The sequence below is a fragment of the Nothobranchius furzeri genome, chromosome 16 (assembly GCF_043380555.1).
Source record: "Nothobranchius furzeri strain GRZ-AD chromosome 16, NfurGRZ-RIMD1, whole genome shotgun sequence".
Taxonomy (NCBI): Eukaryota; Metazoa; Chordata; class Actinopteri; order Cyprinodontiformes; family Nothobranchiidae; genus Nothobranchius; species Nothobranchius furzeri.
The window spans coordinates 1,952,542-1,975,485 of NC_091756.1; the positions used below are offsets into that span (position 1 = coordinate 1,952,542).

Consider the following 22,944-nt stretch of genomic DNA (forward strand, 5'->3'; position numbering starts at 1 on the left):
ATCAGTGACAGTAAAATCACAAGAGGCAGTTACCGGAGTGGGGGGGATCTTTCTAAAAACTTCATGAAAACCTGCAGCCACTTCAGGGGTGAGATGACGCTTACTTACAGTTCTCACAGAGGGTTCCAGCTGGATAAAGCTGGTGATGCTAAAAAATACACAGTAGTGATCGGAGACAGCCAAATCACTAACAGGACACGCTGGTGGACAGGCTATACGTGATGACCAAGTCCAGGGTGTGTCCTCTTTTGTGAGTCGGCTGTGTGACATGTTGACTAAAATCCATATAACTCAGAATATTTAAAAACTCCTTTGAAAAAGGATCAGATGGATTATCTATATGTAGATTAAAATCACCGGCTAAAATGATCCTTTCAAAGGAGTTGTGAAGGATTGTTAAAAACTCTGAAAATTCTTGAATAAAAATGGCACTCTGCTTAGGAGGCCGATAAACTGTGACACATAAAATCTGAGGAGAGCTAAAAACTGCTGCTGTATATTCAAAAGTGGTAAAATGATCAAATAAAACTGGTTTGGCAGAAAGTATTGATGAACTAAGAAAAGCCCCTTTTGCTACTCCTCGTTGAAAAATTAAAATTAAAATCTGACGGAGAGGCCTCTGTGAGAACAACAGGTGCATCTGAACTCAGCCATGTTTCTGTTAAAAGCAGACGGTGAAGATTACGATCTAAAATCAGGTCATTTATTAAAAACGTTTTGTTCAGCAGAGAACGAACATTTAAAAGAGCCATATTAATAGTAACCGGTGAAGGAGTGACTGTATTAACTGAAGGTGGGACTTTTGGTAACTGTTTTAGATTATTGGGGTTGCTTTTATTTGGTTTATGGTTGTTTGTCTGCTCTCTGCTGATAATAACAGGTATGAATGAGGTACGGCAAGGTCCAAGTCCGATATGTGATTTACTGTTAAAATCAGGGCTGGGTTGGTAGGAGCAGGGACCAGCTACACATCAGGATGTAGGAGCAGATGAGGCCGGTGGGGTAGACAGGGGGGGTCGTGGACAAGCCAGGCTCATGGTTAGAGTACGGGTCCCCTGTCTATTTAGGTGGAGCCCATCCGCTCCAAACAGGTGTCTCCTGCCCCATAAAATGTTAAAATTGTCTATAAAACCAACATTACGGATCACGGTGGCAGAAGAAAGCCAGGTGTTTAATGATAAAAGTCTGCTAAAATGGCCGATTCCTCTGCCCATGGTGGGAGTGGGGCCAGAGATGAAAACAGACAGGTGCATAGTTCTTAAAAGATTAAAAAGGTGAATAAAATCACGCTTGAGGAGCTCTGACTGCTGCTTACGGATGCCATTGGTACCGGCGTGGGTGATGATTCTACTCACTGTTGTGTGTTTCTGGATGAGGTTCTAAATTCACAGAATTTATTGTCCACCTGGAAAGATGGTTAAACTGAGTGAGATTACATTCTTTTACATAACTTTTAAGAGTGAACAGAAATGTTTTACTGTACATTTTTTATTGTTTTTAGGACTTATAGATATAAAAACATCACACGCCTGACATCAGTACATTACATTACATCATTTTCCCATTAAAGTCCATCTCAAATGTTGTGAAGATAGCCTAAAGTGTGACTTCCCGACACGGGGGGACAGAATATTTCAGGGGAACACAATTTCTCACAACAGCTAACCATCCGGCTGACGTCACCCCTCCTCCGTGTGTGAATCGTGACAGCTGCAAGATCTGACAAAACCAGCTTGCTTCCTTCAGGACTGGTAGGTTGATAAAACAGTCATAATTATAAATGCATTTTAACTGGTAGAGTAGTTATATGTTTTGTGTGGGGTAGACTAGAGAGAATGGAAACTAATCAGTGGGCCACAGTAGCTGCAATACTCTCTCTGAATTGCATGGCGCTAAAGAGTAGGGATGGCCACCTGTGACATTCAAATCGATAAGGTACCAGTTCCTGGTACCTACGAATCGATCCCGCTACTTAACCGTACCAATTTTTGATACTTTTGAATGTCTAACTATTTAAATCTCTTTTATAATTAATTATATATTATTTTCCCAATATATAACCATATTTGATAAATATGGTAAATAACATCCAGCTGTGTGTATTTTATCATCGTAGTGTTGTATAAAATTCTTCAACATGAAAACCTTTAACGACAGTTTCTAAATGAAGCAAAACCAAACCCAGCTCCACATACTCCTAATCCTCTTCTAATCCCTCTGGAATAACTCAGATGAGGAGACCATGTGTTATAAACTACAGATGAAACTAAAACAAACTTCGATACTGTACAATAGTTTGTATTTTAATATTTAGGTGTTTCATTAACTAAACCAGCTCCATGTACTCCTGTTCCTCTCCTTTCTCCTCTGGACAAACTGTGATGGTTGGTCCTTGTAGTTTTATAAACTGTGTGATGGTTGGTCCTTGTAGTTTTACCAACTGTGTGATGGTGGGTCCTTGTAGTTTTATAAACTGTGTGATGGTTGGTCCTTGTAGTTTTACAAACTGTGTGATGGTGGTCCTTGTAGTTTTATAAACTGTGTGATGGTGGTCCTTGTAGTTTTATAAACTGTGTGATGGTGGGTCCTTGTAGTTTTATAAACTGTGTGATGGTGGGTCCTTGTAGCTTTACAAACTGTATGATGGTGGGTCCTTGTAGTTTTATAAACTGTGTGATGGTTGGTCCTTGTAGTTTTACAAACTGTGTGATGGTGGGTCCTTGTAGTTTTACAAACTGTGTGATGGTGGGTCCTTGTAGCTTTATAAACTGTGTGATGGTGGGTCCTTGTAGTTTTATAAACTGTGTGATGGTGGGTCCTTGTAGCTTTACAAACTGTATGATGGTGGGTCCTTGTAGTTTTATAAACTGTGTGATGGTGGGTCCTTGTAGCTTTATAAACTGTGTGATGGTGGGTCCTTGTAGTTTTATAAACTGTGTGATGGTGGGTCCTTGTAGTTTTACAAACTGTATGATGGTGGGTCCTTGTAGTTTTATAAACTGTGTGATGGTGGGTCCTTGTAGTTTTATAAACTGTGAGGGTGGGTCCTTGTAGCTTTATAAACTGTGTGATGGTGGGTCCTTGTCGTTTTTTAAACTGTGTGGTGGTGGGTCCTTGTAGCTTTATAAACTGTGTGATGGTGGGTCCTTGTAGTTTTATAAACTGTGTGATGGTGGGTCCTTGTAGTTTTATAAACTGTGTGATGTTGGTCCTTGTAGCTTTATAAACTGTGTGATGGTGGGTCCTTGTAGTTTTATAAACTGTGTGATGTTGGTCCTTGTAGCTTTATAAACTGTGTGATGGTGGGTCCTTGTAGTTTTATAAACTGTGTGATGGTGGGTCCTTGTAGTTTTACAAACTGTGTGATGGTGGGTCCTTGTAGTTTTACAAACTGTATGATGGTGGGTCCTTGTAGTTTTACAAACTGTGTGATGTTGGTCCTTGTAGTTTTATAAACTGTGTGATGGTGGGTCCTTGTAGTTTTACAAACTGTGTGATGTTGGTCCTTGTAGTTTTATAAACTGTGTGATGGTGGGTCCTTGTAGTTTTACAAACTGTGTGATGTTGGTCCTTGTAGTTTTATAAACTGTGTGATGTTGGTCCTTGTAGTTTTATAAACTGTGTGATGTTGGTCCTTGTAGTTTTATAAACTGTGTGATGGTGGGTCCTTGTAGTTTTATAAACTGTGATGGTGGTCCTTGTAGTTTTATAAACTGTGTGATGTTGGTCCTTGTAGTTTTATAAACTGTGTGATGGTGGGTCCTTGTAGTTTTACAAACTGTATGATGGTTGGTCCTTGTAGTTTTATAAACTGTGTGATGGTGGGTCCTTGTAGTTTTACAAACTGTGTGATGGTGGTCCTTGTAGTTTTACAAACTGTGTGATGGTTGGTCCTTGTAGTTTTATAAACTGTATTAAAACCACATTTAGTAAAGTGAAGCCAAACTTCAGAGCGCGTTTGCTTTATTCTAGTCGGCATTTTGGCGTTCCGAGGAGAAAGTGAACGTACCATTAGCTGAACAGAAGCTAACATATCAAGCTAACGTTATCTTAAACATTTTATTTACCTACCGGAGCAGATTAAGATGATGATGATGGCTCACTTAGAGGCTGGTTTCATCATCACCCAGTTACCCATCCCACTTAGTGAAGTGGACCCCAACTTCAGAACGCTTCCTGTCTGTCATGCTGCTTTGTTTACAGCTCGCCCACAGTGACTGACAACGTTACGCTCTTGCGCCGGTGCGGCACGGGTACCTAAACAAGGCACCGATTCATATGACATGAATCGATACTCTGTCGGTACTATCGAATTTGGTCGGTGCCTTAAAAAGTACCGAATTCAGTACCCATCGCTACTAAAGAGTCACATTTTTAATCATGAATTCAATGAATTTCATGCATGGGGCCTTTAAGCAGACATCTGCTTATTTCTACCAGAGTTGAGCTGTGGGAGAAAATATTCAGGCTTATTTAAGAGAGAGAGAGAGAGAGAGAGAGAGAGAGAGAGAGAGAGAGAGAGAGAGAGAGAGAGAGAGAGAGAGAGAGAGAGAGAGAGAGAGAGAGAGAGAGAGAGTGTGTGTGTGTGTGTGTGTGTGTGTGTGTGTGTGTAGGTGTTGGGGAGGGGTGGTGGTGAAGAAGCGGATGGTCACCTGCCTAATCACTGACATGCTCCTCTTTAAACAACTATATAAATCACAGATAATCAAACAGATAAGTACACAGCTGTTATCCACAGCACACCAGGCTAAAGGTCAAAGGTGACAGATCATCTGCTGCTGTGGCCCCCAGACTCTGGACCTCTCTCCCCCTGAGCCTGAGATCAGTGGACTCAGTGGTCTCCTTTAAACTCACCTGTTCAGGCTTTGGTGGGACCTCCTCTTCACCACCACTTCATGCTGCTCTTTCTGCCAATCCTGTCTTCCTCGGGATCTCGTGTTACCTTTTCTTTTTCATATCTGTCTTCCTTTACATTGTTTCAAATGTTTAAATTTTCTGCTTTCTTACTACAATACTGTTATAACCTTTAATTTGTTTTTTAATCGTTTTGATGATCTAACATTGTTCTTGTGAAGCACCTTGTGATTTTTATCTTGAGAGGCGCTACATAAAAACATGATTTGGTCCTCTCCTTCAAGTGCCAGGACAGTACAGGTTTAAAGAAGAAGGAGAAAGGGATGTACTGTGTGACATCACATGCCTCGTCCAGTCATATTCACCAAGCTTACACGAGCCTCAGCCAGCCTGCCATGGAGCTGGCTTGGCCTGAAGTAAATGTCACCATAGTGATTGAGTTGCAGGTTAGCCTCGCTCTTGGATCCACGTTTTTGGACACCTGGGTGGGGAGTTGTGAGGGGAAACCTGGTTTATGGGTTTAGCTCACTTCGGAGAACAGCCCTCTGGTCTCCCCAGACTGAAGTGTTGTGTTTTTCTCTGCAGAGCACATATGACCGGTGTCCGTTTGAACTGGTGCGCTGCATTAAACACATCCTGCAGTCAGAGCAGAGGCTGGTTAAAGAAGCTACAAACGTACGTTCACTCTCTTCACTCTAAACTGAAAAGATCACTTTCTAATGGCGTTTTTCTGTTTGCAGTCAAACAGTGGGGGTGGGGCACAGCCAATGGACACTCTGTCCCATCGCCATCAGCAGATCAACCAAGCCTTCGAGGAGCTCCGCCTTGCAACGCAGGAAGCTGAGAATGAACTAAAGAAGCTGCAGCACAGCCAAGAGTATTTCATCATCCAGTACCAGGAGAACCTGCGCATCCAGGGTGAGCTATTATCCAGCTATGAGGTTTTAGTTGGTTGACTCACGTGAGGAAAAATCTAAGTATTATTCCTCTCGGTAGTTGCTTTTTGTAACATCCCACCCTTCTGTGCCGCATGCATGGTCAGCCCAGCTTAGCAGCTTGTCTTCGCTACCACCAGAGGAGCGAGCCCAGCGGGAGCCTGCCCTTGTGAGCAAACGAGCCACTGTGGAGGCCTGGCTCACCAGGGAAGCCAGCACGCTACAGAAATACAGGCTGGTATGCACACACGAGTAACCCTACCTGTTGTTTTTATGAGTAGGTTGAGAAACGCACATTCATATGAACCCTAAGCACATCATCCAGCCTAATGACAGACAAGTGATGTTGCGCACTGATATGATGAATTCACAAGTTAAAGTGGACTTCTTCCTGATGCTCCTGCTGAACCTTTCAGGGATTTTCCACCCATGAAATGTAGTCGGTTGCTCCAGAGATGGATAAGTTCAATTCAATTCAAGTTTATTTATGTAGCACCAAATCACGACAAGAGTCGTCTCAAGGCACTTCACATAATAAACACTCCAATTCAGGTCATCCCAAGGCCGGATTATAATTTGGGCGAATTGGGCACAGGCCCAGGTGCCCACAGCCACAAGGGGGCCCACGCGAGCAGCAGTCTTTTTTTTTTTTTTTTTGTGCAGCAGTCTTAACCACCCCCGCCGGGCCCCAGCAGAGCCCAGGGACCCAGATCCCACCAGACAGCCACCGGGATCGACCAGGCAGGTGCCAAAAATCTTAAACCCCCCTGACCCGGGAGCCACGAACACTCAGGCAGACCAAGGCACCACACTCCACACCAGCTGTGGCAGGCGGAGGGGAGACGAAGATCTATGTCATCAAAAGAAGTCCCAGGAGAGGGGAGGAGTCAAAGGCCCCACCTGACATATACAGTCATACACAAACACAGTCACACACTCCCTCCCTCATGCTCACACATGCACATACAACCAAAGACTTACAAAAATGCACGCCGGACACCCACTCATGCTCCCCATACACACCCTATTCACTCTGGTCCCGGTACTGCTGCACATGGGGTACAACCATCACCGCTTACCAGAGTTTGACCCTTTCTGACAAGTTCTAATATTGACCGACGAAAACCAAAACAGTCGGCCATGGCGTCTCATCTGCTTGTTTTCTAAACTCACACAAATCTGTCTGTAACAAAACCGTCTGAAAGCCACTATTTGTGGATTCTCTGAAAGTTTCCATGGAGTGTGTGACAACTTATTTTTTCATTGATCCTATCGTCTAATCTCACAGCTGAAACAAGCATCCTTAATAATCTGTGCACAGGAAGCATACCGATGCTGTAGTAAAACAAAAGGTATAATAATTTATTATTAATAAAACCTTGTTGCAGCACTAAAGCAGAAAAGTGAGATTTTGCAATGATTATGCTAAATATTTACATATGAATTGTTTTAGAGCCCTTTTATTGGCAGAATCTGATATTAATTTAGTTTTTCACCTGGGGGAAGAAATGGTCCTAACGTGGTCTGTGTGGTGTTGCTGTAGTGTGACGTGATAGGCTCAGATCTCCTGTCCTCTTTTTAGGAAATGGAATTATGGTCACCCTAACCACTGGTCGTATATTTATATTGATATAAAGGTGAAGTTGTCTTGTTTAAAAATATATAGTTACTTAGACAATAAGAATAATCTATTGCCCTGTGCTGCAACAATACAGTTTCCCTCGGTGAGAATCTGTGACTGATAGTCATGAAAATAAGGAAAAACTTGAGATGAGAAGAAGAGTACGGCGCATTGACTGGCTGTGTTAAGCGCTGGGTGTACATGCTGGTTTAAACCAGCAAACTGACTGTGAGGTGATTTAAGTGTCTCGTGTTTGGATGTGAGGGTGAAAAAGGTCATTTTGCACACACACACATATCTGTTTTCAGGACCTGTCGGAACAGCACCAGAAGACTCTGGGTCTGCTGAGGAAGCAGCAGACTCTTATCCTGGACGAAGAGCTCATTCAGTGGAAGAGAAGGCAGCAGCTGGCAGGCAATGGAGGTCCACATGAGGGGGGGCTGGATGTCCTCCAGTCCTGGTAGAATCTGTTTTTACATTCTGTCTGATTACAGAGCCTCAGAAACTTTGTTTCTTTCCTGTCAACTTCTGCTCATTCTCTGTTATTTGTCCACATTTAATGATTAAAAGTGTTTGTTCCTAAAACATTAAAACTTCTGAAGTGATAAATCGGATGTTTGTATTCTAAGCACCCCATGAATGATCAGTAGCTTGGTGGAGGATAGTGTGCTGTTTCCATGTGCCTCTCTCTCTCGTTGAGGTGTGAGAAGCTGGCAGACCTCATTTGGCAGAACCGGCAGCAAATTCGACGCTGTGAACATTTGACCCAACAGCTTCCACTGCCCGGCCCGATGGAGGAGCTGCTGAACAAACTCAATGCTGACATCACTGACATCATCTCAGCCTTGGTCACCAGGTGGGAAACACACACACCTGTTACCTGTTCTCCAGCGTATGCGGCCTAACCAATCATGCTCTTTGAGCTGTGCATGCCAACTGTCAGTCGCATATCTGTTGGTTTACATCTAGTTTCAGTTTCATTTGCTTCTCTGAGTCCTGTCTGGCTCGAAGGCAAGTGCCAATAACAAACCTCACAGCTTTACTCTCATAGGTGGAGCCACACCTGCAAACATGTGACCTTCAGGTGACACCTCAATTCTTTAGAAACTGAATATGGCGTCCATGTGAATCGTATCGATCTGACGTGTGTGTGTGTGTGTGTGGGGGGGGGGATTCATCTCGTTCACAAACTCTTGGTTGTAGCGTGTCAGTCACGCGTCGTCATTTGACCAATCCCAGACGTGGAGACACCTATGCCAAAAGCTGCTCACTGTGAAAGCGTGGCACTAACAGTGAGTGTGACTACTGGTTGCTTTGGAGTTAGCTTAAGCACACAGTATTGAACCCCTTTAAAAGCTAATGTTGGTGCATAAATACTTTTATTCCCAGTAAGAAATGGCCACTAGTATGCTGCAGTCTTACTCATTTGAAGACATAATGATCTGGGCATGTAAGGATGCGAGAGTGCAAACATGATATGAGATAATTTCTGCTGCACTAAAGCAGACAGAACGACATTTGCTGTAGCGAACAGCTGAGATTTCCCTGCAGCTGCAGCTCTTTCTAAACATTTGACCAAAACTAACTCACCAGAGCAGCAGCAGCACTCATGGACACAAAACAATAACCTCTTACCCCGGTTTCACACTGCAAGCATCAGCAGAACGGAACAGCAGCGGAGCGGCTCACTCGTGAACTTCAAAGCGGCCCTTTTCACACCGGGAGAGTCTTGGCCGCAGCGCGGCTTCCTCGCTGCGCCTCGCTGTACCCGCGAGATTCTAAAATCCCTCAAGACTTCCGACACCTTCCTCATCGAGAGATCACAACCCCCGCGAGGAATCACACCGTTGCACTTCTTGAAAGAAACCGGTGGTAAACAAAGCTGTTCAGTCACACGTACTGATATAAGTTATATATAACATCGCAACGTTGCATTTTATTTAGAAAATAACTGGGGATTTTACACTGAAACTGTGTGGTTTCCTGTCTCGCACTATGTGAACTGCGGAAATTGACGTGTCGCAGAAGCGGGACCGAGGAGAGGAGAATAGAATAGACTGTTTCCAGTCTACTCTACCCTTGGACCTTCTCATTGACTTGGAGCAAGAAAGCAGCTTTTAACAGCTGCCAAGTGACTTCAGTAATTGGTAACAGCTGGTTACCAGGAGACAGGCGAGGCAAAGGCTTCTGGGGCCATCTTGTGGCCGAAAAAGGGCACGGCACGTAACACCCCCCCACTTAAGAGAATAAATGGGGGGGTCTCAAAAAGGGCCAACATTTATTCAAATGAACGAGGTCTCCCGCTATCTAAACACACAAAAACTAACTAAACTAACTACCCCTGGATCTCCAAAGGCGGGCAGATTAAACACTTATAATTGCGCGGCGCTGATCCCCAGCGCTGCGGAGTGTTCCCGAGATGTCAGCTTGAGCTAACAACACTAGCCTTGCAGGAGGATCCAACATCTGAAAACAAAACCAAATCCTACAAGGGAGCCTCATGATTAAACTGTAACGAAGCGGTCGAGACGAGGATGACAGAGCCCTTCTTGTGGCGAATCTCCAGGTAGATTTCCTGGAGCAAGAGGGCCCAACACATCAGCCGCTGGCCAGTCTAGAGGGTCGAGCCTGAAAGAAATGGGCGTCAATAAATTGTTTTTACCCAGACAGGAAAAATTTCAGAGCCTATCTGAGTTAGAACTGCACGGTTGAACTTCCCAGAGAAACAGAACAGTGGAAGACCAGGTCCGGTGTCAACCTCCAGGATGAGGCTGTCCTCTTCTTGGCTGGTGTAGACTTCCAGCTGGAGAGGCAGGGAGAGACCTGGAGCAACTAGAATGGGAGCACAACCAATGAGGATTAGCAGAGACACGAAAGCTGCCTGACATCTCGGGGCCCCTGACAAATGAATGCGAGGACTCAACACGGTTTTCAGATGTTGAGCCACAACAGAGAAGGTTCCCTCGAACAAAACGGGACGTCAGACGTAGATTTGTTTTCTGAACATCAGCCAAAGATTTACGAGAAACAGATAAAACCACTTGAGGACTTCTAGAGGCCAGATCAGGCATTTTTACAGCCGGACCTGGTCGGGTGACGTCATCAGCTAGCAACGGGGACGCTGAATCACCAAGGGACTTTTCCGAGTTCTTCTTACGCTGAGCACGGGTTATGACACAAACAGGCGGTAAATCTGAGTCGGCACAGGTTTCTGGACGAGAGATGAGCTCAGGAGGAGGCAAAACTAATCCACCAGCAGCGTCGTTTCCCAAAATCATGTCTACTCCCTGGATCGTTAACTTCTCGAACCTTTAGGTCACCAGTAATCAAAGGGCAGGAGAGGTGAATATACTGAACCTCCGCTGGAACAGAGCACGTGTCAACACCCCGCAACAACACAGAAGAACCAGCTCGACTGGTTACGGAAAATGGTAGCACATTCCGTTTCATCAGGGTTTGAGCAGCTCCGGTATCTCTTAAAATCACTACATCCTGGCCAATATGGCTTCCTAACAGAGACACCACTCCAGCAGACAAAAATGGCTTAAAACTCGAGTGAGGGGTTTCACAGTTATCCAACTCGTCCAAGACAGCAGCACAAGCAGCCACGGGCTTCGGTGAAGGGGGGTTTACGCTCTTCCGGTTTTTCCGCTTGAGACGAAAAGAATACCGAATGAAATGACCTTTTTCGTGGCAATAAAAACATTCCGGACGGTCACTAGAGTCAGAGGAGGTGTCAGAGGATCTCCTACTTCGACCGGGGTCAGCTCTTGACCCCCAAGACCGATGCGTTAGCTTATACTCATCTGCTAACTGTGCAGCAGCCGAAAGAGTTGAGACCTTCTGTTCGTTTAAATACAAAACAAGCCTCTCAGGCATGTTGATTTTTAAACTCCTCCACCATAATTAGCTCCTGGAGGTTAGCTAAGGAGTCTACCCCTGAAGCAGAACCCCATTTCCCAAAGAGGACTGATTTCTCATGAGTATATTCAACATATGTCTGATTAGGCCGAGGTTGTTCAAAACGAAAGCGCTGACGATAAGCCTCAGGAACGAGCTCATACGCATTTAACACGGCAGCTTTTACACATTCATAATTAGAACTGTCCGTTAGAGACAGAGCCGAAGTTACCTGAAGGGCCTTACCTGTGAGCCTACACTGCAAGAGCAACGACCACACTTCACGAGGCCACCCGAGAGTTACCGCAATCCTCTCGAAAGCAGACAAAAACCCTTCCACTTCAGTCTCCCGGAAAGGCGGAAGAAGAGAAACACATTTGGAGACATCGAAGGCGGGCGGCAACGTTGAGGCGGCCGGAGGAGACGTGGCGTCTTGGGACAGTTCATGCTGAGTTGGAGACGAGGCCGCTGGGTGATCAGCGGCGAGGGGGTAGCTCACGGAGGGAGCAGCCTGCATGGTGACTAATTGTAGTTTGAGCTCCCGGAGGCGAACCTCTGTGTCCATTCTTTTTAAATCCAGCTCATGGCGTCGCTCATGAGCTCTCTCCTCCGCCTGCATCTTTAGGCGAGCTAAGCTTAGCTTCAGCCGGGCTTTAGTGAGCGGAGTACGGGGAGAACATGCCCCTGACGAGTCGGATTCCTGGGACGAATCTTCAGCGGAAGAAGGCGGAGCCGAGGCGAGGGTCTCCCTCTTCTGAACGAGCCGGCCCGTTTTTGCATCCGAGGGCGGTGAAGACACACCAGGAGTGGAAGGCGAAGGCAGAAGTCCTTGAGTCTCCAAATAGTCCACCAACAATCTTTGAAGAGCCGCCTTGGTGAGCTTCTTCGGAAGGGGGAGACTGAAATGGGAGGCAACCTGCCGCAGATCGGCTTTGCAGCAACTCTCCAGAAGCCGGCGTGAAGGAGCCACCACAAATGCGTGCAGGTCAAAGGTTGCCATGCTCCGCCTCTAAGGGACACAAACACAGAGTTAATGTTTTTACACACACCTAATATGTCGGGAAAGATGGTAATATATAGATATATCCCGGACGAGCCCCCACGTTATTACGTCCCCGGCTCTCTAGGAGAGATGAGGAGGGGAGTAATAAAATTAGCGTGTGGGGTAAACAATAACAGAGTGCAGTGTCGCTTAAAAAACAAGGATTTATTACAAAAAAAGAGGGAATATTTACAAAGGACCTAAAATGCAATATTATATACAAAACAAAAGGAGCAATATTAAAAAGGAGAAACGAAAAGCGCCAACCCAGAAGGGGATGGGGAGAAAAAAACCGAGAATATTTATATTCCAAAAGGGGAGATCCAAAGCCTAAGTCCAAATGCCGGTCCACAGTCAAATTGCAAAAAGTCTTATCCTAAATCCAAATCCAAAACAAGTTATTTACCAAACCAGAGAGTAAAACCGAATCTTATCAAAAAGGAGCGAACCAAAGAGAAGAGAATAGAATAGACTGTTTCCAGTCTACTCTACCCTTGGACCTTCTCATTGACTTGGAGCAAGAAAGCAACTTTTAACAGCTGCCAAGTGATTTCAGTAATTGGCAACAGCTGGTTACCAGGAGACAGGCGAGGCAAAGGCCTCTGGGGCCATCTTGTGGCCGAAAAGGGGCACGGCACGTAACATAAACAAAGCTGTTCAGTCACACGTACTGACATAAGTTATATATAACATTGCAACGTTGCATTTTATTTAGAAAATAACCGAGGATTTTACACTGAAACTGTGTGGTTTCCTGTCTCGCACTATGTGAACTGCGGAAATTGACGTGTCCCAGAAGCGGCTCGCAGAAAAAATAGAACTAGATCCTATCTTTAGCAGCGCAGCATGCCGCTTTCTGGGACGTGCCTGAAAATTGCGGCGTCGCAGCTGGTTTGAAACTCCATAGACGACAATTGGATTCTATTGGAAGTGATGCCGCTTCACTACTGTTCGTTCCGCTGATGCTTGCAGTGTGAAACCGGGGTTAGGGATTTTACAGTACTCTGGAATATTTTCAGATGTTTTCGTCTTTGGTGCTCTGTCAGTTAGTCTCATAGTTCTTAATAATTAGGCCAGGCAGACTGCACTTTTTGTGGTCATGTAGGAATAGAGCGCGGAAGACAACCGGCAGGAGGAAGTGATGTAAGAGGAAGCAGACTCCAACTTTGGTCCTGAATCTTTCGCAGAACGGCGCAGCACGATTTTTAATGAACATAAGCAGATATAACTACATGACCCCGGTTTTGGCGCACCTTCATTGGCTACTCGTTGCATTAAGGATACAATTTAGATCTTGCTTTTGCTTACAATGCTTTGAACGGTCTGGCACCTGCGTACTTGGGGTTGTTTGGAAAAACATCTCCTTCTGTCCCCCTTTATTTGACTTTCTGCCCCCTTTATTTTGCTCCAAGACCATTACTGGGCTGGCCCTGTTAAACACGTTCTACACCACTGCTTAGTAGATTTAATGAAGTATTTTTAAGCCAGTATAAAAATGACTGAAACACAAATTTACATATTTGGCATTATTGACCAATATCTTTGATTTAATTTATTTGTTAAGATCATCAAGATGCATTACAGTGAACATTATTATAAAGTACATTTTTCTAGTGCAGAGAGGAGACAACCCATAGAAGCACTGATTTGATCTCATTTCAGAGAAAACTAGAAGTTAAGTTAGTTAAGTTAAAGTCCCATTAGTTGTCACACACACAGCTGTGTGTGCAAAATTTGTTCTCCGCCTTTGACCCATCCCCTGGGGGAGCGGTGAGCTGCAGACAAGCCGCTCTCGGGAACTATTTGGTGGTTTAACCCCCCAATCCAACCCCTTAATGCTGAGTGTCAAGCAGGGAGGCATTGGGTCCCATTTTTTTCAAAGTCTTTGGTATGACCCGACCAGGAATCGAACCCTGATCTCCCAGGCTCAGGGCAGACACTCTACCACTAGGCCACTGAGAAAGGTGTAACAGAAAAGTTCAGATGCACCTAATAAATAAACTTACTAACATAAACTCAGGAATCTGTTTCTTTGCTTCATTGTTCTGGTGCTGAAAACATCACTAATGCGGATCAAAGGAGACACACAGATGAATGCACCTCTTATTTATTATTTGGAAATTAGTGGGTGTGGTTTACATCAATATATTATTTTAAATCTGAAATTGATATGGATTGATCAGAAGTTGCTTGTGTATTGTTTATTTGAAAACTATTTACAGAGCAGCCTCAGAATTGAGATTAAATATGTTTGATCACAATAGTAAAGGAACTATTACAGAACAAGTTTTTCAATAAAATCAGAACATTAATATTTAAGTGCATGAATTAATGCATCTGAACTCATGCAGTAGATACTAGGAAATATGAAATACTAGAACCATTTTATTTTAGTTCGATTAAACTGATTTTTTCCTAACGTTGTTTTCCCACACACATTTAAACAAAACAATGTTGATTAAGGTGTGTGTGTGTGTGTGTGTGTGTGTGTGTGTGTGTGTGTGTGTGTGTGTGTGAGAGAGAGAGTTAAAATAATTTTTAAAACCCGACCAGAGCGGAGGCAGTGGCCGACGCATGTAAGAGCCGTTTTCAGCTCTATCTTGTCGAACGCAACACGTACGTTACGAAAAAAGTTACTTTAAATATTAAACAGAAAAAGAGGCGAGCTGAAGAAAACCTAGGGAGTACTGAAGAAACGTGAGCTACAGTGAAGCTTCGAGAGATCCGTTACTGTCTATGTGTGTGTGTGCGTGGGTCGAACTGAGCTTCATCTTTCGCTCGTTGGCCTCTTCGATACGGTCTTCCCATTCCAAGGGACGGCTGCAGAGTTTTGTGTTTAGAGAGGGGCGGGCGCTCTATGTGACTGGCCAATCACAGAGCGTGAAGAAAGTCAGTTACCCAATGAGGATTTTTCTTCAGCACGATTACAGATATTTACGAGGTTTACTCGTTTCATGCTCGTATTTGTCAAAAATGCTTTATCCGTACCGGATACTCGTCTGAAACGAGGATCCGGCTCATCCCTAGCTGTAACCACCCTGCCCTGCCTCCTCCTCCTCCATGCTGCCTGCCGGCTGTGATCACAAGCAACAACAGAGTCGTTTCCGCTGCTTCTTTGGGAAACAGCGCAAAATTTATTTATTTATTTTATTTTTTTAATAAAACTGGATCTTGTAGGCGTGGCGCTGGGATTTCAGCCCCGCTACACCTATGTAAGGGAAACGCTGGTGCCCTCAAGTCACAGTTGAAGACACACTTCTAGAATTTGGCTTTTAGATTGGGATTTTTACTTGTTCATTGTCTGCTTTAATTGCTGCTTTTATCTGTTTTTACTGACTGATTTACTGATATTTTTATGTGTTTGTTTTTATGTTTCGAGGCGCTATGGTCAGCTCCCATGCTGTTTCTAAATGCGCCATATAAATAAAATTGGTATGGTAAAAGAAATATCATGGTATGAGATCATTTCCTGTCATGTTAGTAAAAATACTATGTAATGTAAATATTACACTCAGTGGCCACTTTATTGGGTTCACCTGGCTAGTACCGGCTTGGAACCCCATCTGCCTTCAGAATTGCCTTAAACATTCATGGCATAGATTCAACAAGGTACTGGCAACATTCCTCTGAGATTTTGGTCCATATTGACATGATAGCATAATGCAGTTGATGCAGATTTGTTGGCAGCACATCCACGATGCAAATCTTCTGTTACCCCATATCCCAAAGGTGCTTTATTGGATTGAGATCTGGTGACTGTGGAGGCCATTTGAGTACAGTGTACATCATCATGTTCAAGAAACCTGCCTGAGATGATTCAAGGTTTATGGCATGGTGTAGTATCCTGCTGGAAGTAACAATCACCCTGTGTGGTCTTCTGTTGCTGTAGCCCACCTGTCTCAAGGTTCATTGTGTGGTGCATTTAGAGCTGCTCATCTGCATACCTTGGTTGATTAACGAGTGGGTTTTTGAGTTACTGTTGCCTTTCTATCAACTTGAACCAGTCTGGCCATTCTCCTTTTACCACTTTCACCAACAAGGCATTTTCGCCCACAGAACTGCCGCTCACATGATGTTTTCGCCTTTTCAGACCATTCTCTGTGTAGCATTGGAGAGGTCAACCAACAAAATTTCACATTTTTAATAATAAATCTTTATTAAATCATCAAGTAGACTCATTTGGTGGATTTAAGATCAGAAATAAGACATGAAATAAAAAAACATTTACGTTGATTCATTCATTAGAAGAAGAAGATATCATTTCTATAGCACCTCTCAAGATAAAAATCACGAGGCCCTTCACAAAAATAAAAAATGTAAAAATATTAAAAATAATTCAGAAAATGGTTAAACGTATATTTAAAATGAGCAAAAACAAGACAATTGTGATTAAAAAAAGAAAAAGAGAGAGTGGAAAGACAAGATGGAAATCAGTGGATTCTGAGGAAGGTGGAATAGGTGGGGAGAGCAGAATCATACAAAAGCCAGCTTAAACAAGTGAGTCTTCAGCTGCTTTTTAAAGGAGACCCCTGAGTCCACTGATCTTAGGCTCAGGGGGAGAGAGTTCCAGAGTCTGGGGGCCACAGCAGCAAATGATCTGTCACCTTTGACCTTTATCCTGGTGCTGCTCAACCAGTAGGCTTTGATCACTGGACCTCAGGGACCTGCTGGGGGTGTAGGGACTGAGAAGATCACCAATGTAAGATGGTGCTTGTCCATGTAAGGCCCTATAGACCAGAACCAGGATCTTGAAATGAACCCTGAAGTTGACTGGCAGCCAGTGAAGCTGGAGGAGAAGCGGGGTGATGTGGGTGTGTTTGGAGGACTTGGTCAGAAGCCGAGCACAGGCGTTCTGAACCACCTGTAGACGGTTCAGGGAGGTTCTGCTCAGACACGTGAAAAGAGAGTTACAGTAGTCTAAGCGTGAGGAGATGAAGGTGTGGAGAACTGTCTCAAGTTCAGAGCGGGACAGAATGGGACTCAGCTTAGCAACGTTCCTGAGATGGAAGAAGGAAGAGCCAACAAGAGAACTGACGTTAGAATCCAGGGTGAGAGCTGGGTCAAAGGTCACACCAAGATTCCTGATGGGGGGTTTGGTGTGAGAAGCAAGCTGACCAAGAGAGTCTCTGACTTTGGGAACCAGCTTGTCTGGGGCACAGATGAGGATCTCAGTCTGATCTTCATTCAGCTGAAGAAAGCTCCCACCATCCAGGTTTTGATAGAGTCTAAGCAGGTGTGTAACAGCTGCAGCTTAGACATCTCATGGGGCTTAAAGGAGATGTACAGTTGGATGTCATCTGCATAAAGATGGTAGGAGATCCCTTTGAAGGAGCTCAGGATGTGCTGAAGAGGAAGCAGATAGATGAGGAAGAGCAGAGGCCCCAGCACAGAACCTTGTGGGACACCATGGGTAAGGGAGGTGGTGGAGGACCTAAACTTGGAGACGGCCACAGAAAAGGAGCGCTCAGAGAGAAAAGAGGAGAACCACTCCAGAGCAGATCCTGATAGGCCTACCCAGTCTCTCAGCCTCTCCAGTAGCAGGTGATGGTCAACAGTGTCAAAGGCTGCAGTCAGGTCCAGCAGGACCAGAACAGAACAGTCCCCTGCATCACTGTGAGTCAGAAGGTCATTAGAGACCCTAAGAAGAGCTGTTTCAGTAGAATGAGCTCTACAAAAACCTGACTGGAAGCTATCATAGATGTTATGTTCATCAAGAGCAGCTGTGAGTTGTTTAGCCACAACCTTTTCCAAGATCTTGGAGATGAACGGAAGTTTAGAGATGGGTCTGAAGCTGCTATGGAGAGAGGGGTCAAGACTCGGTTGTTTAAGAAGTGGGTGGATTGCAGCGTTCTTAAAGTAAGCAGGGACCTGATCAGAAACCAGAGAAGCATTAATTATAGAGAGCACGCTGGGACCGATGGACTGAAAAGCACTTTTAAACAAAGATGAGGGTAAGATGTGGAGGGGGCATGCAGAGGTCTTCATAGAGTTAACTAGTTTGGTTAACTCAGGCAAAGAAACAGGAGCAAAGCTATCTAGGATGATGGGCCTGGTTGGAGTCGGGAGAGGCGGCGATAAGGCTGAAGGAGAGATGCTAGATCTAACCTTATTGACTTTGTCCACAAAGAAAGACAAAAAGTTCTCACAGTCTGCAACAGAGTGGATGGAGGCTGTAGGAGAGGCAGGAGAGACGATGCTGCTGATGGTGTTAAACAGCACCTTGGGGTTCCCTTTGCTCTGGGACACCAGGTTGGAGAAATAGGAAACCCTAGCGTCTCTGACTGCAGAGTTAAAGGATGTCAGAAGATCCTTTAGGTACAGCAGATGGAAGTGGAGATTGGTTTTCTTCCACAAGCGCTCAATTTTTCTGCATTGGCGCTTCAGGCTGCGAAGGCTGTCATTAAACCAGGGAGTAGGGTTCACTGCAGGAACTGATCTGGTTCTGACAGGACAGATGTTGTCCAGAATGGAGAGGCAGTGCTCGTTAAACTGAGAAGTTAAGGAATCTGGGTCGTTATCAGAAGAACAGGGTGGATCAAAAGCAGCAGAAAAATTGCTAGCTGTGCTCTCATTAAGAAAACGAGAACTAACCATACGGCGAGCAGGAGGTGGGGACGCAGAAACTGACAAGTTAAAGAAAATGCTATGGTGATCTGAAAGATAAACATCCTCAGGACAAACACTGTCAGCATTTAGACTCAGGGCAAAAACAAGGTCTAGAGTGTGCCCCCTGGTGTGTGTGGGGCCAGAAGCATGCTGGGTAAAGCTGAAGGAGTCCATAAGGCTGGAGAAATTCATGGCAAAGAGATCGGAGGGATCATCAACGTGGATGTTAAAGTCACCAACAATCACCAACCTGGACAGCTTCACAGTGGAGGATAGAAAGTCACTAAACTCCTGAAGGAAAGAACTGTTTGGACCAGGTGGATGATAGACCAGAGCACAGTAGAATGGGTCCTTACGCCCGACTTTAATCAGCTGCAGTTCAAAGGAAGCAAAGCGACTAGAGGTTGTAGAGCTACATGGAAGATGGTCTCTGAAAACAACAGCTAGGCCTCCACCACAACCAGAACCCCGGGGCTGGCTAAGAAGAGAATAACTACTTGCAAGCAGTCCAGAATAATCTGATGTTTGCTGCCAAACTTCAGTCAAACAGAAAATCCAGGGTTTTAGAGAGAATTAGATCATTAAGCAGGAAGGACTTATTAACAGAGCGGGTATTTAATAGAGCCATGCTGAGAGAGGCGGAGGAATCAGAATCTACAGAAACAGCTGGAGTTAGTGGACGTAAATTAGCAGGGTTAGATCCACGGTGTTTATAAAAACCACTTATGGAGGGAATAGGAGGAGAAAACACTGAAGAATGAGGATAAACCGACTTCAAAAAACTTGGACGCAGAAACCGCACCGCAACGCGGCCTGGTGGGAATGCCAAAGTGGCGCTCAAGTTGCCAAACAAAGGACAAGAAGCTAGAAGATAACGCTGATGTTCACTAGATAAACCACACTTTAAGAGAAGTCTAACCCCGGCTTTCCACCGAAGCCGTCAGCAGCACGTTACTGCAGCAGCACGTCATAGCTGCTCATAGGAACCGCTGTGGTCAACAGAACCTTTTCCACTAGAGCCGTCGGCAGCCGTCAGCAGCGCGAGTCGGCCGCGTCTCAGGAGCAGCATGTCGCGGCCTTTACGCTCCGGTTCTATTTTCTACGCGCGACGCCTCTGAAACGGGTCAAGTTCGACATTTTTGGGGAAGGAAAGACAGGAAATCGGACGCGGAAATGGAGAGAAGCTCCCGAGATTTTCAGAATAAAGAACGTACTGCCTTCCGGTTGCTTTACTTTTAAAAACAGTTACTAACTGTGCGACCCCGTGAGAAGTTATCACCTAGCTAGCGGTCTCCTTTCTTTTTCAGGTCCGTATTGGCGATTATAAAACAGACAGAACATAAAACACAAACCATGTTGTAGTTTTCTCCTTCTTGTTGTTGTGTTTACTGACGAAGTCACTCGTGTGACTTCGTGCTCGGTCGGTGACAGCTGCTCCCCTGCTGCTTCGCGTCTCGTGGGAAGGGCCAAGCAGCAGCTTACGCGAGCAAGACGTGCTGCTGCAGTAACGTGCTGCTGACGGCTCCCGTGGAAACCCGGGGTTAATCTCACCTGGATTCCTGCTCGTTTACCTCTTTTTCTCCAACGTTTTTCCGAGACTGATTAAACATCGCTGGAGGCGTCCTCATAGGAATCATTTGGCTCTGGGCCAGCATGCCGCTCGGATAAACAAACAGGGAGGTACGTCCTCGGTGCATCTTGGGTGATCCTGAACGAACGGAAGGACAAAAGAGTCTGGCAATCATAGGAGCTGATAGCAGGGACACTACCGAAGAGGATCGCAGACAGGAGTAAGGTGGAAAAAAGGTTAGTGGAGAAAAGTTTGAAAAAGTGGCCAGTGACCGCGGCTAAGCCAAGCACAGGCGCCATCTTGTTACCGACCGGAAGTGTTACTGTGAAGCAGTCAAAGCATTATTTAATCACTTTAGATAAAATAGAATCTGATTTTAAACAACCTGTAGAGTGAAAGAAATCATTTAATGAAACAGAATAAGAATCATTTTAATAAAAGAGTAAGGACCCGTCTTCCGCAGTAGACCTTGTAGATAGCAGCACCTAAGGGAAGGGGAGGAATGTTATGGCTTACTCTTCCTGGTGGCAAGACTAGGGAAGGTAAACAGGAGACTGTTTTGGTATGGAGAATCACACAGCATTCCTGGCAATAGAAACTGGCTGGACACAATGTGTGATGACCTCTGCCCACTGGCAGAGCAGGTTGTTGACCTTGTTGGACTTTTTCATTGCTACATACCCAACAGAGGGAGAGAGATTCGAGTAGTGTTATCTGAACTTGATTCTTGTGCGATTAATGTCTACGGGTATGTTTCTGACCTTGGTTCCATTCCTTTGATCTTCAGTAATTGTCCCTGTTGTTGATCTAGGAGGGAGAAACTTTGGGAGTGTGTTGAAAACTCCCTGCCCATTGAGCTCCCTCCTTGAACTTTGCTGTCTTGTGTTAGGTGGCCGTGAGCATGGGGCATGCCTCTGGGTTCTTGACGATTCCTGTCTGTGAGTCTAACCTATATAAATTGACTTCACCTTTGCCAACTGCCAATACACCTTCACACGCTGTCCCTTTGGCTACTCTAACTCACCCTCTGAGTTTAACTTCTTCTTAGACAAAGCCTGCCCGGACACTCATGAGCATGGTACCATCATCTACATTAATGATATTCTGGACCATGTCATGGGTCAGCTCACAGCTGCAGATGAGAAAATCTCCCTCACCAAAGGTCAGTGGTGCAGGTCAAAAGTACGGTTTGTTGACCTCCTTGTGGGACCACAGGGAGTGCAGCCTCAACATGGTAGAGTCCAGGGCATTGCCATCATTAACGCTCCAACGAATGTCTCTGAACTTTGGAGTTGTCTGAGGGTGTGCAAATACTCCCGTCAGTTTGTAGATAACTATGCGGGGTTGGCGAGAACTCTGACCGCCCTGCTGAAAAGGGATGTGGCTTTCAAGTGGTCTGAGCAACAACAGCAGGCCATGGATGACTTGAAGGCCGCGTTGTGCTTTGCTCTGTGTCTGGTGCGTCCTGATTGTGACAAGAAATTCTACTTTGAGGTCAGGTTTTCTACCCACTGTTTGAGTGCCGGTCTGTAACAGATGTATGACTGCGATAGGCATGTCATAGCGTATGCGAGCAAGATCTTGTCCGGTCCTGAGTCCAAAGACTCTGACTGTGAAAAAGCTTTGCTGACCACCATGAGGACAGTTAAACACTTCTCTAACTACGTCGGTGGACAGAAAATCATTGTTGAAACTCAACATCAGCCTGTGACCTTCTTGAATTGTCAACGCATCAGAGATGGTGTGGTGACCAATGCACACATTGCATCATGGCTGTTGGTCTCCCCACGCATGTTGACTTGGACAGGGGAACTCACTTCACTTCTGAGGTGATGGAACACATCTGGCAGATGTTAGGGGTGGAGGCCACATTTCCACATTGGTTACAGGCCCCAGTCTTCTAGACAGGTTGAAAGGATGATCCTGCACGATTGACAGTATGTTGAAGAAACATGTCGACTAATCACAGAGCCTGGAATTTGAAGCTTCCGTTGGTCCTGATGGCTATTAGGGCCACTCCTTATGAGTCTACAGGCATCTCCCCATTTAAGATGACAGGACAGACAAAGGTCACCACTGGGAGACTGGCTAAGAAGCTTCTGCCAAAGTAGTCGAGACCGTACCTAATCACTGATAAACTTTCACCTGTCATGTATCAGGTCACGGTCACCAAAAGTCACAAAGATCCCTTGTACAGGTGGCCCACAGAAACCAAATCAAACCTCACAAGTTTTCAGGAAACTTAGGCGATGGTGTCCCCACCCTGAGTTCAGGTTAACTCAACTAGAATTCCAATGGGAGAGGGGGGTATTTTTCCCTTTTTCTCCCTCCCTCATTATCTGGCTCAAGTGATGAGAGTTGAAAAGTTTGTGCATGTCTCCATGTAGTTATGTCCTGGTCTACCTATTTATGTTCA

At 45.1% G+C, this 22,944-nt stretch overlaps 1 protein-coding gene across 4 annotated transcripts in view; it reads left to right on the top strand.

Moving 5' to 3' along the window:
• The window catches only part of LOC107396992 (signal transducer and activator of transcription 5B), a 175,932-nt gene that overhangs the window by 47,227 nt on the left and 105,761 nt on the right, over nt 1–22,944 (top strand). For all 4 annotated transcript variants that reach the window (XR_008560500.2, XM_054736403.2, XM_054736404.2 and 1 more), the window contains exons 4-8: nt 5,440–5,529; nt 5,595–5,772; nt 5,897–6,027; nt 7,719–7,870; nt 8,111–8,266. Coding sequence is in view for 3 of the 4 variants with exons in the window: in XM_054736403.2 (XP_054592378.1) it covers nt 5,440–5,529; nt 5,595–5,772; nt 5,897–6,027; nt 7,719–7,870; nt 8,111–8,266 (707 nt within the window). In the remaining variant the exon portion in view is untranslated. The remainder of the gene's footprint in view (nt 1–5,439; nt 5,530–5,594; nt 5,773–5,896; nt 6,028–7,718; nt 7,871–8,110; nt 8,267–22,944) is intronic.